Source organism: Culex pipiens, chromosome 2, assembly GCF_016801865.2.
Source record: "Culex pipiens pallens isolate TS chromosome 2, TS_CPP_V2, whole genome shotgun sequence".
Taxonomy (NCBI): domain Eukaryota; kingdom Metazoa; phylum Arthropoda; class Insecta; order Diptera; family Culicidae; genus Culex; species Culex pipiens.
Genome location: NC_068938.1, coordinates 171,673,441 through 171,690,017, shown reverse-complemented (window position 1 = coordinate 171,690,017; position 16,577 = coordinate 171,673,441). Strand labels below are relative to the sequence as shown.

The 16,577-nt window shown below is 39.1% G+C and overlaps 2 protein-coding genes across 3 annotated transcripts in view; both read right to left on the bottom strand.

The window, feature by feature from the left end:
* LOC120428243 (serine/threonine-protein kinase WNK2) overlaps positions 1–15,575 on the bottom strand; it is an 82,038-nt gene extending 66,463 nt beyond the window's left edge. Inside the window, exons 1-2 of one of the 2 annotated variants that reach the window (XM_039593226.2) lie at positions 15,431–15,569; positions 5,812–6,410 (exon numbers count right to left, since the gene is read on the bottom strand). The gene's annotated coding sequence lies outside the window, so the exon portion shown is untranslated. Of the gene's footprint in view, positions 1–5,811; positions 6,411–15,036 lie in introns of both variants that reach the window. The other variant, XM_052708572.1, reaches the window with a different exon arrangement.
* A 282-nt stretch (positions 15,576–15,857) lies between these two features.
* On the bottom strand, positions 15,858–16,563 carry LOC120428229 (uncharacterized). Its single transcript, XM_039593208.2, has 2 exons — positions 16,168–16,563; positions 15,858–16,100 (listed from the first exon to the last, which is right to left on the bottom strand). Exons 1-2 carry the CDS (start codon positions 16,546–16,548, stop codon positions 15,873–15,875), a joined length of 609 nt encoding a protein of 202 aa, XP_039449142.1. The 5' UTR covers positions 16,549–16,563; the 3' UTR covers positions 15,858–15,872.
* Positions 16,564–16,577: the final 14 nt, after the last annotated feature.

Below are 16,577 nucleotides of genomic sequence, written 5' to 3'. Positions count from 1 at the left end.
GTGCATTCCCTGGTACTTTGCGCGAAGCTTGGCAAACAAGTTCCAGTTTATAAGTCATCACCCAAAAAAAGACTAGAGACTCCAAAAGTTGTCCATGATGCTCTTGCTCTTGCGCATTTTCCGTCGAAAATGAGTCCCAAAACCTGTCCGGACTATAGTTGTCACAAGCTACATGAGCCTCGCAAAAGCCACGCATATTTCTCCAGTTGTCTGTGGTGCTGCGCTGCAGTGTGGGGCGTTCCGTCCGCCGCAAGACTTCCTTTTTGGGGATGCGAACGTGAGTTCATTAGTATGCGGAGGTACCTCGCCTTGAAGTGGCCTTACTTTGTTGCAGCTTGGATGCAGCGAGCTATTTTCAAGACAACTAATCTGCGTTTAAATATTGAGAAAATGTGAATCACTTCTCCAGCGTTTGCTCATAGCTTAAGAGGGCCATTTCTCCCCCCAGCACTGGTCTGCGCAGGTCGTCAAGTGCGCGTACCTTCTTCGTGCGCGGTGAATCTGCATGTGACTCAGCAACGTCAGCTATAAGGTGCCGCTCAATCATGTGTCACGACAGAACGCTGCGAGATTTGAACGAAGCTCCGCACTAGAAGAGTCGTTGACGTCCGTCCACCAGAACCAAAGTTCGCCTTTCTTTATCTTTTGTTGTGGGTAATTCGATAGCAGAACCGACTTTGACATGTGATGCAGTCCCGCTTGGAATCGGGCGATCTGTGGTGGCACACGACTCCAGGAGTTGTTTGTGGGGTTTATTTTCGTACCAGGGAAGGGCTAGACTTTTGGTCTTGAAATTTCTTTGGTTTATCGAAAATCTACATCAGATTGATTCCCTGGAAAAGATTTAAGTAACAATTCGATGAAAAGCAAATATGGTCCACTTGTCTGTGTCTCGCAGGAGTGTTTACAAAAAATGGTGTGTATTTATACCAATTAGCATACACTCCAAACCAGAGCAGTTAGTGGGAAACAAAACCGTGCGCGTGATTGCTGCTACCGCTGCAGTTTTAGTCAAAACAAAATTAGATAAGAACCGTACCGGTAGGAGAGTTTTTGTGTTTTATTTTTGTTTTTATGACGACAGTGAATACCGTGATAATTTTTCAAAAGGGCAAACAATTTTCGATGTTGAAACTTGGTTGAAACAGCATTGGAAAAAATCTTATTTATTTTTTAGAAAATAAGGCAGGTACAACTATCTTTTAAAAGCTTTTGTTAACCCACCCCCCCCTCCCTTCAAAATTGGCCCGAAAAATCAAGGGGCAGCAACATTTTTTTCCAAAAAACTTAAAAATTTCAATGGAAATTTAAGTGCAATCAGCCGAAATTTATTCAAAATGCATTCCTCTGTGTTTAGAATCATTTTGAGCATGTTTGGGTTTATTAAAAAAAAAAAGATTTTTTGAAAATGTTCGACGTACAGTACCGCAAAAAGTTTTTTCTTTTGCTAAATTTTTGTTTTCGTCAAATCTTACATTTTTTGAAAACTAATGATTGCAAAACAACAGAACTAGTATAATATGGGTCATTCCACCTGAAGCGGAACAGCATTTGAAAATTACCATCTCCGATTCTGCTCAAATTTGGCAGAGCTGTTGAGACTATCAAAACATGCAAAAATCCCGAATTTCATCCAAATCGGACCTCCCCCTCCAGTTTTGTGCCCTCCCAAAAAATCGACTTTTTGGCGATTTTCGAGCGGAATCCCTATCTTTAAACGGCGATTGCTCAGGAACCACAAATCTTAGAAGGTCGGTTCAAGGTCTTGATTATCTCAAAATCGTATAAAATTTTATAAATAATTCATCTTACAGAACACCAGGTAGTAATTATTGTTCAGCACGACTGAGTGCTTCTAGCATATGCGGCGAGTGTACACTCAAAAAAATGAGTTCGCGTAAACGTGAACAGCGTTCATGCCAACGGGAACCAGGAAGAAAACTGTTCACTTTCATGGTGCAATGCACTATAAAAGTTGAATAGTTTTCTTCCTGGTTCCCGTTGGCATGAACGCTGTTCACGTTTACGCGAGCTCATTTTTTTTAGTGTAGCTAATTTAGGTAATTTCAAAAACTCAAAACTTTAAAATTCTGTATCTCTGGAACGAAACATATTTCGCTCTGTCGATAAGTGATTCTTATGTAAAATTGGACGGGGAATACGATGGTGAGGTCAAATTCAAAAAATAAATAGGGCTGTTTTGAGATACGGCCATTTAAAGTTTTTAATTGCGCAATACAGGTAGGTTTCGCTCGAAAATCGCCAAAAAGTCGATTTTTTGGGAGGGTACAAAACTGGAGGGGGAGGTCCGATTTGGATGAAATTCGGAATTTTTGCATGTTTTGATAGTCTCAACAGCTCTGCCAAATTTGAGCAGAATCGGAGATGGTAATTTTCAAATTTGCATTTTTTCTTGCACACTTCAGGTGGAATGACCCATTAGGGTGTAATATGGTTGTATGGAAAAAAATAAAGTTGCCCAAATTTAGTGAGCACAGCAACTTTTCAGTTCCTTATGGGGTCCTAAACAACTCCCCAAAGTTTGGGAACGATTGGTTAAGTCCTCACTTTGCGCAAAGCGATTCAATTTTCCATATAAATTTGTATGGGAAAAACCATTTTTTTGGATTTTGGTATTTATAAAATCCACGTTTCACGCTGTACTAAAACCGGATTCATATTCGGATGCTCTGGAAGGTGCTCTACAACTTTGCCGAAGAGAGTATGGTGCTAACTTGCTCCTAGAAAAAGATACAGCGTGTTCAAAACTCGTCTAAATCGTGTTTTTTACTCGAAAATCACGTTTTAGACGAGTTTTGAGGACGCTGTATCTTCTTTCAGGGACAAGCTAGCACCATACTCTCTTCGGCAAAGTTGTAGAGCACCTTCCAGAGCATCCAAATATGAATCCGGTTTTAGTACAGCGTGAAACGTGGATTTTATAAATACCAAAATCCAAAAAAATGGTTTTTCCCATACAAATTTATATGGAAAATTGAATCTTTTTGCGCAAAGTGAGGACTAAACCAATCGTTCCCAAACTTTGGGGAGTTGTTTAGGACCCCAAAAGGAACTGAAAAATTGCTGTGCTGGAAAATCGATTTTCATATTACACCCTAATGCCCATATGCATTTTAAAACACTTGTTTCAGTCAAATGGAGACAATATAGCTTGTTGATCAAATTTTTATATTTTCACTCTTGAATTTAGATGGTTTGTTGTATTTTTCTTGCCAACATGCATTGTCATGTTTTAAATTGTATTGGTCTAGTCAAAATTATGTATCTAAAACTTAATTATTTTTCAAAATTATTAAATTAAGACTAACATTTCAAAAAGTCCGGAAATACTATATCAGAGTCTTTTGAAAATTTAGTCTTGGGTTTACAATTTTCAAAAAATATTTTAAAATTAATTGACTTTTAGAAAACTCCAAATTCTTGATTACTGGGTTTCCTATGTACATAGGTCCTTTTGAAAAAGTAAGTGAGAATTGTTTGCTTCTATATACTGTTTTTTAGCTTTAAAAAAATATATTGCACACTTTGCACCAAATTCTCCACCCTTGCAAATAATATCTGCACACCAAATATTTGCACACATGAAATACTACCTCTTCTCCTCCCCTCTCGCCTAGAGTAGTGCGTGTCTCGACTGAGCTTTGTTGCTTTCGACCACTTTAGAACAGTTTCAAACTAGGGTGTGTGTCTTCGATAGTTTTTTTCTGCTGTAGTTTGAGGTGTGCACTTTGTTGGGGAGCTTTCCACAAATTGCACGATTGTCTAAGAATCTCTGAAATCCGCAATATATTTCCAGAAATATATGCTTTTGGGCAGAATTTCAAAAAATCGAAAAGCTTGATTTTTTTTCAAATTGAACTTAAAGCAGCTATTTGGGATGGAATAATCGCAAAAAAATCTTTTTTGCTTGCAATTTTTTTTCACCCTCGAAAGAGAGTGAAAACGAAACACGCAAAAGGAAATCGCTCCCGAACTTTTCGAAAAAAATAATCAGTAGATGATTTTTTGTCGCTTTCATTATTAGCACTACTTAAATCAATTAATTTCGTTTTGTTTACAAACATTGTTCAACTACGAACAGTGACAGGTCATTTTTGGACGTGTGACATTACACCTGCAAGTGTAGTAAAGAAATCGATGTTCCGGCGAATAATCCCGGTGATGATTTTTCCAGTTTCCTTTTACCGATGTTTCGTGCGCGAGAGAGGAAAGCCAAGTTCCCTTGCCGATTTTTTCTCTTGATGAGCGTCAAAAGATTTTCTTTTTGTGATGATTCTTCCGTCGCTGGCGGCTTCATATTAGAATCTTTAAAGTAGTAATTTTAATAAAAAGTAAATTTAAAATTGTTATTGTTTTTGAAAATTCAACTTTTTTTTCTGAATAATACAAATCTATCAGAAAATTCCATCACATGATAGAGATTTTCAAATATTTAGCTGGCAAAATTGTATGGATTTTTTATAGTCAAACCAATATTTATCTTGGGGCAGCGAATGAACGCACAAGTTAAAGCTGCCAGAAATAAGGAATTAACAACAACAATAATTATCTCAGTAGGTAGCGAAGAAGCCGCTATCTTTGAAGTTAAGAAAACAAACACTGAGATTCAGTATTATACATATTACACGAAGTGTGTTATCGAGGTTGAACTCAAAAGTCCCATGCAAATGTGTAAAAGCTAACTGAAAATGTGTAATGCCGATTTTCAGTATACGGATACACTGTTTGATCGACAAAAAAAAAGCAAAAAAAGGTAAACAGAAAAATCACATTTTTCGATGTAAATTTTCAGCAAATATTGAATCTTCAACAATATGGTAGAAATTGTCATCAGCAACAAAATTCACGTGATTTTATCATGAATTTATCGTTTATATTGCAAATAACTTGAAAATTAAAAATGAAAATATTGATTTGTTTGAAAGATAGTTCATATGTTGTGGGCTCTCATTTGACATCCGTGCGAAAGTCGACTGCTGTCAGTTTGCTTTTGTCGGAATAGCGTTGCCATCCCCCTGATTTATCTCCAATAACCCATCTCTCATCTCCAGCAAGTACCGAGGCTAAGGAAAAGGATTTGGAAGAAGTGTTGATGCTCCACATTTATTAAGGGGACGGGGGAAATTCTCGACGGTGTCCCCATGTTAGTTTTGCTTGGAACTGGACAATTTTTGGGAAGGTAAAAAAAAAATTGTCTGAGGAAACATTCTTCCTGGAATCAAAACATATTACTTGTAATGGGACACGCTTCTGAAGAAGGTTTCTTCAATGATGGGCAGTACGTATTGTGAAGAATGTTCCACAAATCTTTGTTAACACTATTTAATCTGTGGCACACTTTTGAGATGTTTTGAATCCAACATTCGATTATACCTCAGTTTCAAAACCACTGTAGGACCAAATTTACGGACACTCATGATGGCCTGGAACATCTTAAAACTGTGCTACACACTTGAAAGCATTATCGTAAACTTTGAAGAACCGTGTTTGCTGGTAGACTTGAAGAGCTTTGTTCCAAAACACTTTGGATAACATAGAACACTCAAAAAGTGAGCTATGATGGATTTTTTTTTGGTATAACTCTCTTCAGCTGTCGCATATTATTGATATTCATTAATGCAGTAGAAAATGCGACATCGTTTCTAAAAATAATATATTCAAACAAAAATCAATACCTGCTCGTTCCAGAGCACCTTAATCCTCTTCACCACACTGCACACACAAAAACGCACCCAGTGCAAAATGCAAAGCCGCACTGTACACAAATCACATTACGCATCGACCACTCACCTTGGCTGGAATTCCAGCTAGAGCTCTCCGTGCCTTTAGTTGCTGCTGTTGTTGTTTTGCGTATCTTCCACACACTGCACAGCTGAACAGGGGGAGACCTTCAAATCCGTTGGATTTTCCTGAGCTGTGAACCTCTTCTTCCTCGTCGATACCCCAGCTGAACCAGCTCGGTCCTGATCAATAGACCATGACCAGCTGCCGATGGTCGCCTTCCTCGTAGAAGTTCTGGGATCCGGATCACTCCTGCTGAGCTTCTTCCGAGTACCGAATTGGTTCCTGAATCTTCCGGATTCCTGGGCACGCACGGAAGGACTTTTTCCCCCTTGGATTTGAACACGATGACACAGCAAAGGAACGCTCGCTCTCCCTCCGATTAATCGATAAACTATTTTCCGCAACAACAACAACAACAAAACTGCAGATTCGCACTTTTTTTGACAACTCTGACGGTTCTGGCCCTCTCTTCTTTTGGCCACCAGCTGTCTCGAGACAGTTCCTTCCTTCTCACTCACTCTGGTGCCGTCGTCTCTGGTTGGGAAATTTTGCACACTTTTCCTTCCGCCCCGCGGGGGGATGGCCACCTTAAATTATATTATTTTCTGCACACACACGAAAAAAGAAAGAAACTTTTTTCCCCTCGGAACACTGTGGCCGTCCACTAATTAAGGGAAAGACCACCTCCTTCTTCCGTGGTGGCCTGGGCTGGCTGGCCAACCAGACTGGTGTTGTTGTTGTTATTATTTTCAAGTTCACCGAGGGAGGAAAATCATTTTCTTTTCGTCACATCCACCAACCTCCGGAATCAATCACTAATCCGTTCCGGCCACTGGCACGGAGTTCCGTCCACAGCATCAACACACCCGTTTACCTCCTTGCGAAAAAAAATCCGATACGAACGCAAAAAGGAAGGTTTTGCTTGCGCTCCGCGATGATCCCCGCGAGTCTTGTCCCGTCTCGAGAAAATTTTGACGTTTTGACGATTTGGATCACTGTCGTCGTCGCCTGCTGATGACACTGACACAGGCGCACGGGCGATGATGATGACGATGACGGTTCGGTTTCTTTTTTCTGTGTGTTGCTTCTGTTGATGGTGGTCGTACGAATACAAGCGAAAGAGGGTGCGCACAGTGGTAGAGAGGTTCAAGTGATGGACAAAATTTAGGTTTTTTGGTAAATTCCGTACTAACAGTTCAATAGGGCGAATCTGCGATTGTAAACAAGCCGTCTATCCCACTACTTGACTTTAACTGTCAATTGAGCAAAAGGGATAGATTGCTTGTTTACAATCGCAGATTTGCCGAGAACCGATTTCCAAAATAAAATAAATATTACAGAAATTCAGAGGTTTTAAAAAAAATCGCTAAAAATAGTCAAAATTTGGACTTGTTTTATAAGGTCCAATAAGCAAATGTAAACATTTAGTGTATCCAACATTGTTTATAAACAAGCAGCCATCCCACTCACAACTAACATGAACTGTCACTACGTAAAGCACTCATTTTTGGAGTATTTTTTGAAGGGTTAAATGTTTTTTTTTGGGCAACAATAAAACATTAAAACTTAGTTAATAGTCAGGACACGGTGCCTGCGATTCCCGTTACATTTTATATGAAATTCCAATAAGAATGTAACAGAAAAATCAGGCATCGGGTCCTGACTGTTAAGGAGCTATTAGACTATGGCAAACAAACAAACTCAAACTTTTTTGTGTTTGACAGTCTGCCAAACTCGCAAACTTGTTTGCGGCAAACTCGCAAACAAAGCCAAATGTTTGCAGGCTGACGTTTCTGCATACAATAAAGGCAAACTGCCAAACTGTTAAAAAGTTTGTTTGTTTGTCGTTTGTTTGTTGGACCATTCGAAAAAAAAAGTTGTTAATCCACTTTTAGGTGGTTGGTGTCTTCAGGGTGACCACTCAAATTCCATTTTCAAATTCCCGACTTTTTCCCGACTTTTTTCCAGACTTTTCCAGACTGCTAAAATAATAGGCATTTGTTATCTAAACAATGATTTCAAACAAAAAACTTTCTATAAGAAAAGTCAATATTAACCACCGAAAAAAACATTCTCAACGAATTTAAAAAAAATCCAAACAAAGGCATTTTTCGTAAATACAGAAACTAAACAACAAATAAAAAAAAACTTCGAAAATTGAATTTCATTATTATGATTCAGAGTAGAAACACAAACAATTATTCTTTGAAAAAATAATCAAAGGTTCAACAATACTTATAACTTCCATGTTATTTTTTAAATTGGCAAACGTACACACAAAGAAAAAATACTCTAAATTTAAAAAGATCGTTCGTTGGATTAAAAGTTCGCGTTGGTGAATATTCGTAGAAAGTTCAAACTTTTTAATTTAAAAGTTTAAAAGTTTTTGATACTACCATGCTTTTATGGAACAAAATCGTTGTATCGGTAAAAGTGTTTTACTTTTAATTGGAAAAGAAACCTTTTATGGCAAGAATAAACAACATTTAATAATACAGTGTTAATTTAAAAAAAGTGCTTTATTTTATATTTATTTTTAAAAGTTTTAAACAGTAATTTAAAAAAAAAAACATGTTGTTATTGTATTTAACGCTTCTGGCTAACATCCGAGTCCAAGCTGTACCGATTATTACGGTAAGTTAACGGTAACTTCCGAAGACCACAAGCTGGACGGTTCCGGATGGACGTTTTGACGCGCGACAGCAAAGTAGCGAACAGGATGGTCCATTGCCGGCCTTCATCAGGATAGGTTTGGAGAAGTTTGCTGTTGATTCGGGAAGGGTGGTCGACGTTTCCCGGCTGAGAAGTGAAGTGCCTGAACAGGGAGTTCCAGAACCTGGAAGCGCATCCGGAACATGGGGTTGATGAGGCCCTCGGAACGGAATCTGATTTCGAGCACTTCATCCTCCTTCCACAATGACACATAATTTTTATGCTCGCTGTCCCCAGCTGAAGCTGCGCCGTCGCGATGTGAGCGTTTGTGGGCGGGAAGTTGCTAAAAGAGATGGAAAGTAAGGGAAGTTGGCTAGCCACTGCACACATTCTCAATACTCACCGGTATTGTGAACCGCCGACATCGAGTGCAACATCCGCGCTGACCACCTCCGATTATGCCGCTTCTTGCCGTCCTCCTCTTCGTCGGATCCTTTCTCGTACTTGTCCAAAAATCGGATGTTATTCTTCTTCAACGCAATCCCTTGTTCACGCAACGCGTCGGCAGCGCCATCTCCTCGATGATCTCGTCCCAGTCCTCGCGGGAATCGACCTTCAACCACCATCCCCGGGTCACCATCACCGAATACAACCGGTTCGAATCCACATTCCTACGTCCCATCCTACAAAAACAAACAAAATCAATCACAAAACACCCAAGCTTCCTTCTAACCCATTCCGGTCGTGAAACAGCGCAGGTCCTGCAGGAAGCTGCAGACATGGCCTTTTCGAACCCTCGACCTCGTCCCGCGCAAGCCCCACCAAAGCACCACCCTCCTTCGCCGGCGTTTCGCTGCTGCTGTTTGGCTTACGAAGGTGTCCGCACCCGAGTCCTGGCTGCTGCCGCGGTCTGCTTTGATTCGCGTTCTGGACTCACCAGGCACCACCGGACCCACCAAAATGTTTGTTTACATTTGGAACTTAGGCGTACACGGTTGCACGAGAACGTCGAAATGAAAGAAATTATACAGTCGTATTAAAAATTAAGACTTTTAAATCAGTTAGTAAGGAGATTTTCAAAAACTGTAGCAGTAAAAGTTTTCATTTTTTAAACAAGAAAAAAACTTTCCCTTCAGCAAATTTTGGCAACTTTTTAATTCAAAAGTAAGTTACTTTTGTTACTACAGTAATATTTTTTTGTGTGTATAGTTTTTGATACTTCGTTTCAACTGGAAATGACAAAAAGTTAAAGATTTTAAATCAAAGAATGATTAAAACATAATTGCTGTTATAATTGATTCAAAGGATTTAGAAAAATATCACAGGAATTCATAAAAAAAATGTTTTTGCCGAGTACCCTTTTTAATTTTGAAATTTTTGATATTGAATTTGCTAATCAATGTTAATTTACCTAGTGGTCAGTATGTAACTATTTTTTTCAATGAAAATTCAGTTTGATATGATTTTATGTTTTCTCACTTATTTTATGCAAAATGTTTGATGAGAAATTTTGTTGAAGCAATTTTGCAATAACTCAAAATATCTAGGATTTTTTTTGCAGTTTCAATATTTTATTTATGTTTTCAAACGTTAAAAAGTTTATCAATTTTGGATTTTATTCGATAATTAAGTTTTCCGAAAACTGAAAATCAAGCTTTATCTATGTGACAAAATGGAATAGAATCTATTAGGCTTTATTTTTATATTAGTTTTTCATTAACTTTACCTCTTGTTTAATGAACAAAAATTAATAGCGATCATTTGATTCATTAAAAATATTATGAAAATCTGTGTCAAAGACCCCAATATTCATTAACATTTTGAATGTCTTAAACAGTTTTTCCATACTCAAATACATTGAAATAGTGAAAAGAACCTTAAATTTAAAGTAAGTTACTAAAGCGGAAATTAGTGAATTCAATTTGAAAATTGTACAAAATATTATAAAATTATTCAAGAGTTAAACAATAATTTTCAAACCATTATGCTCAGAATTCCCGACTTTTCCCGACTTTTTGACAAAAAATCACAAATTCCCGACTTTTTCCCGATTTTTGGCGGATTTTGGCGAATTCCCGACTTTTTCCCGACTTTCCCGATTTCCCGACTTGAGTGGCCACCCTGTGTCTTCTTCACATTTATGTTGTAATCTTACCAAAAAAAAAAAAATCCCTTTCAATAATCAATCAATTTAACAACTAGCCAACATGCCTTAAAATGCCATCCAACATTCTTTCATCCTAGAACCGGCTGCAGCGCCGAATGCATGGTCCACAAAAAAAAAATAGTTTTATTAGCCCCCTTATTTCTAGCATTACACGAGTGCAGCTTACTTCATAAGGGTAGAATCGAAAATTGATTTCTTCAGCAACACATTCTTTAGGTCCCTTTGAGTGTCCCAAACAAAAGTTGGGGAAACTTGCATTTTTAACATTTTTGATTTTACAAAATTCATGTTTTATTATTATAGGAATATAATAATATAACAATGAATATAGCACAGGATGTCCTTAACCACTCTCTCGAAGACAGTATGGTGCTAAACTGCTTCTAACAAAAGTTACAGAGCGTTCAAGAGAGACATTTCGAAATACTCGGTAAAAATCATACTTTTTGCCAACACTGAATTGAATTGGGGTGCAATTTAACAAAACAATGTCATCTGAACTTTTCTTAATTGAGATTTTACGTAAGGTTCATCAAAAAATAAGAACAATCATGTTTGTTTTGTATTTCATTGTTCCTTTGGCACCGGGAACCGTGGTGTAGGGATAAGCGTGATTGCCTCTCACCCAGTCGGCCTGGGTTCGATCCCAGACGGTCCCGGTGGCATTTTTCGAGACGAGATATGCCTGATCACGCCTTCTGTCGGACGGGAAGTAAATGTTGGCCCCGGACTAACCTAAAAAGGTTAGTTCGTTAGCTCAGTCCAGGTGTTGGACTAACAATCCAAAGGTCGTCAGTTCGAATCCCGCACAGTGCTGTGCAGTGCTGCACAGTTGGAAAAGTATTTTTTTCGACAACTGTTTAGTTATTTAAAGCCAAAATAAGATTAAACAACGAGAACATGATAAGAAAATTTGAAAAGGCACTACTTTTAAAGCAAAAGTTTGAAAAAACTGGCTATAATGTTGGTGAAACTTGTATTTTCAGCAAAGATCCCCCCCTCTTTTATCGCATGCTAAGCATTTTTATAAACTCTTACAAACTAAATAAGACCACAGGTGAAGGGTTTTAAGTGCAAAAGCCACAAGTGAAGGGTTTTAAGTGCAAAAACAAAAGTTTTAGTGCTCTCCCCAACGCCAACCTAGTATCGAATGGTTATCACTGAATAACTCTTCAAATCTTGAGGTTGCTTTTTCAGACAAATATTTTTAGGAAGCAAAAATTTTGGCTATGCGTGTTACCACGAGTGTTACACGATTGATGATTCACTAAAATTTTGAGTTTCTTTACAAACCATTGGAAACAGTTGATTCATTAGCTTAAAATGGTTTCGTTACATTTTAAAACTGCTTAAATTTCACAATACTGGGAAAGCTGATCATCGTAGCGGCTGCTAATCGGTTAATTGATTGCCAGACAAAATGACTCATTATGTTTCCCAAATTCATGCACCCACATTCCATTGAGCAGCAATAATTTGGAACGATCCTGTGTGACCACCACCAGTACCGAGTCACCGATCCCCGCTGTATTGGTGCACTCCTTTGGGTCGTTGCATCGTGTGTACATCAGTGTGATATATTTACAGCTATTGCGATCTTCCGTAAATCATTGCGGCGCACTACATAAAGGCGACAAAGAGGCCTTCTTCTTTCGTGTCGCGTAGATGGCGCCTCCTCGAGACGTAACTGCTGCCGAGAGAAGAGAGCGCGAGCTGCGAAAAGCCAGTCGTCGTCACAGTCATCAGCTCGATGATTTATGGGGATGATGATGATGATCATCGTCGCGGCTGACTTCGCCGTTATCGCTGCGGCTCGCGAGTTTTGGTATAGTTGCTGCCTTTGGCCGTCAGACGATTGTACACATCGCCAGGGGGACAGTGGGCTAGTTTGAAATGTTTACAATGGAAAAAATACTTGGGGGCTTTGTAATCATTTTGAGTGTTTGTGCCCTTTGTATTTATTTGCATTCAGGATAGAAGCAAATTTATTTAAGATAATTTTAACTTTTGTTACATTAATGAGTAATATCGCTGAGGTGAGTTGATTTTTGCCTTGCTCACCTTAAGGGGTTACATACATGTATATCGGCAAAAAAGTCAAAGGTTAGTATGAGCACACACTTCAACTGTTTTTAAATTTTTTTTTTCATGGCATTAAAATATACATTTTCACCTACTTTCAAAACAAATTTGAAGATATTTGGTTGCATCGTTGCCGAGATATAACAATTTCAAGTTAGCAGTTTCAAAAAACGGGTGCCACGATATCTCAACACTGTCTTGACCAAATCGGCTTAAAATTTTGGTGAAGACTCGTTAAATCGATTCCGTGTGCATGACGAAGCCCGATTTTCAAAAAGTTTATTTTAAAAAAAGATAAAAATATTTTTGTGTTTTTCATATAAAAAACCGCTAGTTTTTGATTTTTGTATTTTTTTAAAAAGCAAATTTTAAAAATTGGGCTTCGTCATGCACACGGAATACATCTTGAGAGTCTTCACCTCAAATTTCAGCCAATTTGGTCCATCCCATCTTGAGATATCGTGGCACCCGTAAATCAACTCGGGGTTTAGAGAAAAACGCCAACAAAGTTTGACAGCCCGCTTTGCGCATGGCAAAATTTGGAGCTTAAATCGTCTCTAACTCAGTTTAATCATGAAATATCTTCATGAATCTTTCAGGAGTGATTAATAATCATCTTTTGAGTGAATTTGTCAAATATTCTGTAATATAAAATTTTGTGATTTTCTACATGTATGTAACCCCTTAATGAGAAAAGGCTATAAAATCACTCGAAAAATGAACTTCTTAATACGAGCTCCTAGACCCACCTTCACGTATACATATCGACTCAGAATCAAAAATTGAACAAATGTCTGTGCGTGTGTTGTGGATGTGGATGTGTGCAACGAAATCACTCAATTATCTCAGCACTGGCTTAATTCGATTTGAACCGTTTTGTCTCATTCGATTCGTCATAAGGTCCCAGAAATCCCTATTGAAATTTATAAAGTTTAGTGAAATACTTCAAAAGTTATGCTGAAAAACATTTGAAGAAAATTCCAGAAGATCGTAAAAGGGTGGTTTTTGTTAGATCATCATGTTATACATTTTTAGAAAGATATTTAAAAGACCTTTACAACGAGTCCAAAACATCGAAGATCTGATAACCCTACCAAAGGTTATGAGCACTTAAATGTTATTCATACACATTTTTGAGACCGGATCTCAGATATTTTGATAAAAAAAAAGATAAGCGGATCCATAAAGCAACCCATCGTAAGATGTGTATTAAAAAAACCTTTCTGTTGAACCTAAAAGATTGAAGATTTGATAAGGGAGCGTTCTTTTATTACGTAACGCAGTTGGGAGGAGGGGGTGGGGGGTCGGATGCCGTGTTACGCTCCATACATTTTTTTAAAATTTGTATGGAAATTTTGTCACGAGGGGGGGGGGAGGGGTCTAAAAATCCGATTTTTTGCGTTAATTAATTATATTAATGTGAGGAAGGCATAAACCACCTTAATGGCTAATATGGAGATCGGAAGGAAAGGGGTCAAGAAACAGCTTTACGAACAGCAGAACAAAGGAGAGGGAGCGTTTCTTCACCCTCTCTGGCTTGCTTTCGCTGCCGCTGCTGCCCATTTAAAATTTGTCTTGACCGGTTCCTTCCGAAGTGCGTATTGCTTTAAGGTGGATAAAGTAACGTTTTTATTATCATCCCATATGTTCATATCAGTAACTCGTGACGAAGAAAAATCGTGAAAAATCTAAATTGTGCTATAAGCGGTAAAGGGTTAGATCGTCAAATAGTTTCATCGTACTTCACACTCCTTTTGAGATATTTTTATGTTGCGTTGCTTGTAAAATTCTAACCTACAACTTGATTGTAGGAGTCTCAACAACATAGGATAGTTAGAAAGTTTTGGCTAGTTTCCTGACTAATGTTTTTCCTACGACAAAAGTTGTTAATGATTCGTTGATTACTACAACAAAATTTTCAGGGTTTTTTTTTTAAAGGTTCTATAAGCTATTGTGTTTCTTATGTTTATGGGTCCTTTTAAAAAAACTAAAGATTTGTTGTTATTTTACCGAGCATCATTGATACTCTCAGTCAATTTTTTGTTGAATTTGATAAAATTCGTGGTTTTTAGCATGATTTCTATAAATACAGCAAAACAAATACACAATTTTCGAACACTATTTTGCTCATTAGGTACTTTGAAAAGTGGCTTGCCAGATTCTCCAGATTGTTTTGCCGGATTTTTTGTTTTGCTGTTTAGACCTGGTAATCATGGTTCTGGTTAGCAAAAAGGCTAGAAACATTAAAAATAAGTAAAGAATTCGAAATAACAACAATTTTGACCAAAGCAAATCCCACAGTGAAATCATTGAACCAAATCAGTACTTACGCACACAAACAGCGCTCCAAACGTCGATGATTGTTGTTGTAGTTGTGCGGATGACGACTTAATCGCTCGCACCAACACCCGCTCACTTGCCGACGTCACACACTCTCGCGTGTGAAACGTCAAAAATCCACAAAAGAACGAGAAAACAAAATTCTTGCATATTTTCCAACCCGCACACTTGCACTCTCCCTCTCTTTCTCACTGCCCACTGCCACCGTATCGCTCGATCTCACTCACACTCACAGAACTCTTTTTTCGTTGCTCTTCTCTCTGCAGGATTCTATTCTTATGCGACGACACGAAGACGAACCAAAAAAAAGGAGGTTGATGCGAAAAACTTGGAAAAGGACTTTCCTCCCCCTCCGGGTGCGGCTTCCGGCCGGAAAACACTTACACCGATCGCACCGGAAGTGCCACTCGTACCGTGCACCGGAACTGACCCGCGAGCGTTTGGTTTTCTGGGCAAAAATTGCGACCGAAAAATTTCACCGACCGCCGCGCGACGAAATGGAAAGAATGTTCGATTTTTGGTTTCTCTCTTTTGACGGCTTCGTCCTGTCCCGTTTGCGCACCCACACACACATTCAGAGCGGGTTTGACAGATGACGCGCAGAAAACTGTCAGTTTGTTTGTTTTTGTGCAGTGTTGCCGGCCTTTGATTTCGCATGTAGGGAACGGCTTGAGATTTGGAATTGATTTTTTTAATTTTATTTTTTTTAACATCCTAGAAAAAAAAAATCATTTTGTAAAATGTTACATTTATTTACGTGTAATTATCAGTCTTTTTACATTATTATTCCAAGATTTTGCATAACGGATAATAATCGAAGATTAAATCAATCTTTGTCAGTAGCCGTTTCTTCGTTTCCCTCTGCACCTCTCGAGTCCTTGGACCGCAGTGCCCATTTTGGGACCAAGGCGACCCCCTGATAGACTTCCAGGATCCGCTCGATACAGTAATCCACGTCGGTCTCGTTTCTGCAGGCCGGATTCGTCAACAGGAACGATCGCAGAAAGGACGGTTCCGCCAGGGTGGGATCGGCCAGAATCGTGTAGAGGGCGTTCTAAAAGAAATAAAATCGATTAGGATTCAAACTCACGACCGTTGGATTGAAAATTCAGGAACCTTACCCGAATGACCGCCGCCGTTTCGTACGCCCGCGGGTGCTCGCACTGGATGGCCACCGTTTGCATCAGTTCGGGCCAAAGACCGCGGACGGCACAGAAGCGCGCCATGTCCATCGTCGGCCCCAGATTGTTGACGCTGCGCAACGGGATGGTCGAGTTGAGCCGGGTGGAGATGTGTCCATAGCAGCCCCGGTCCACCAGCGGGTCCGGATCGGTGGCCAGGAAGCGCCTCGCGTTGTCCAGCTTGGACTGGGGAATCTTGAAGGTGGGGAACTCCGGCGGGGCGTTCCTCACCAAGACCTTTTTCGGCCGACCTCGGCCACGTTTCTCGGCGGTGATCTTCGGGCCGGGTACCGGAGCCGGTTTTCGTGGCCGTCGTTGCATGCTGGATTCACGAGACTGATTAGTTTGTT

What these genes read in the sequence shown, in the direction of transcription:
- LOC120428229 (XM_039593208.2), bottom strand. Translation starts at nt 16,548, where the DNA reads ATGCAACGACGGCCACGAAAACCGGCTCCGGTACCCGGCCCGAAGATC. An exon ending in AAACGGCGGCGGTCATTCGG is followed by an intron (nt 16,101 to 16,167) that starts GTAAGGTTCCTG and finishes TATTTCTTTTAG; the next exon opens with AACGCCCTCTACACGATTCT.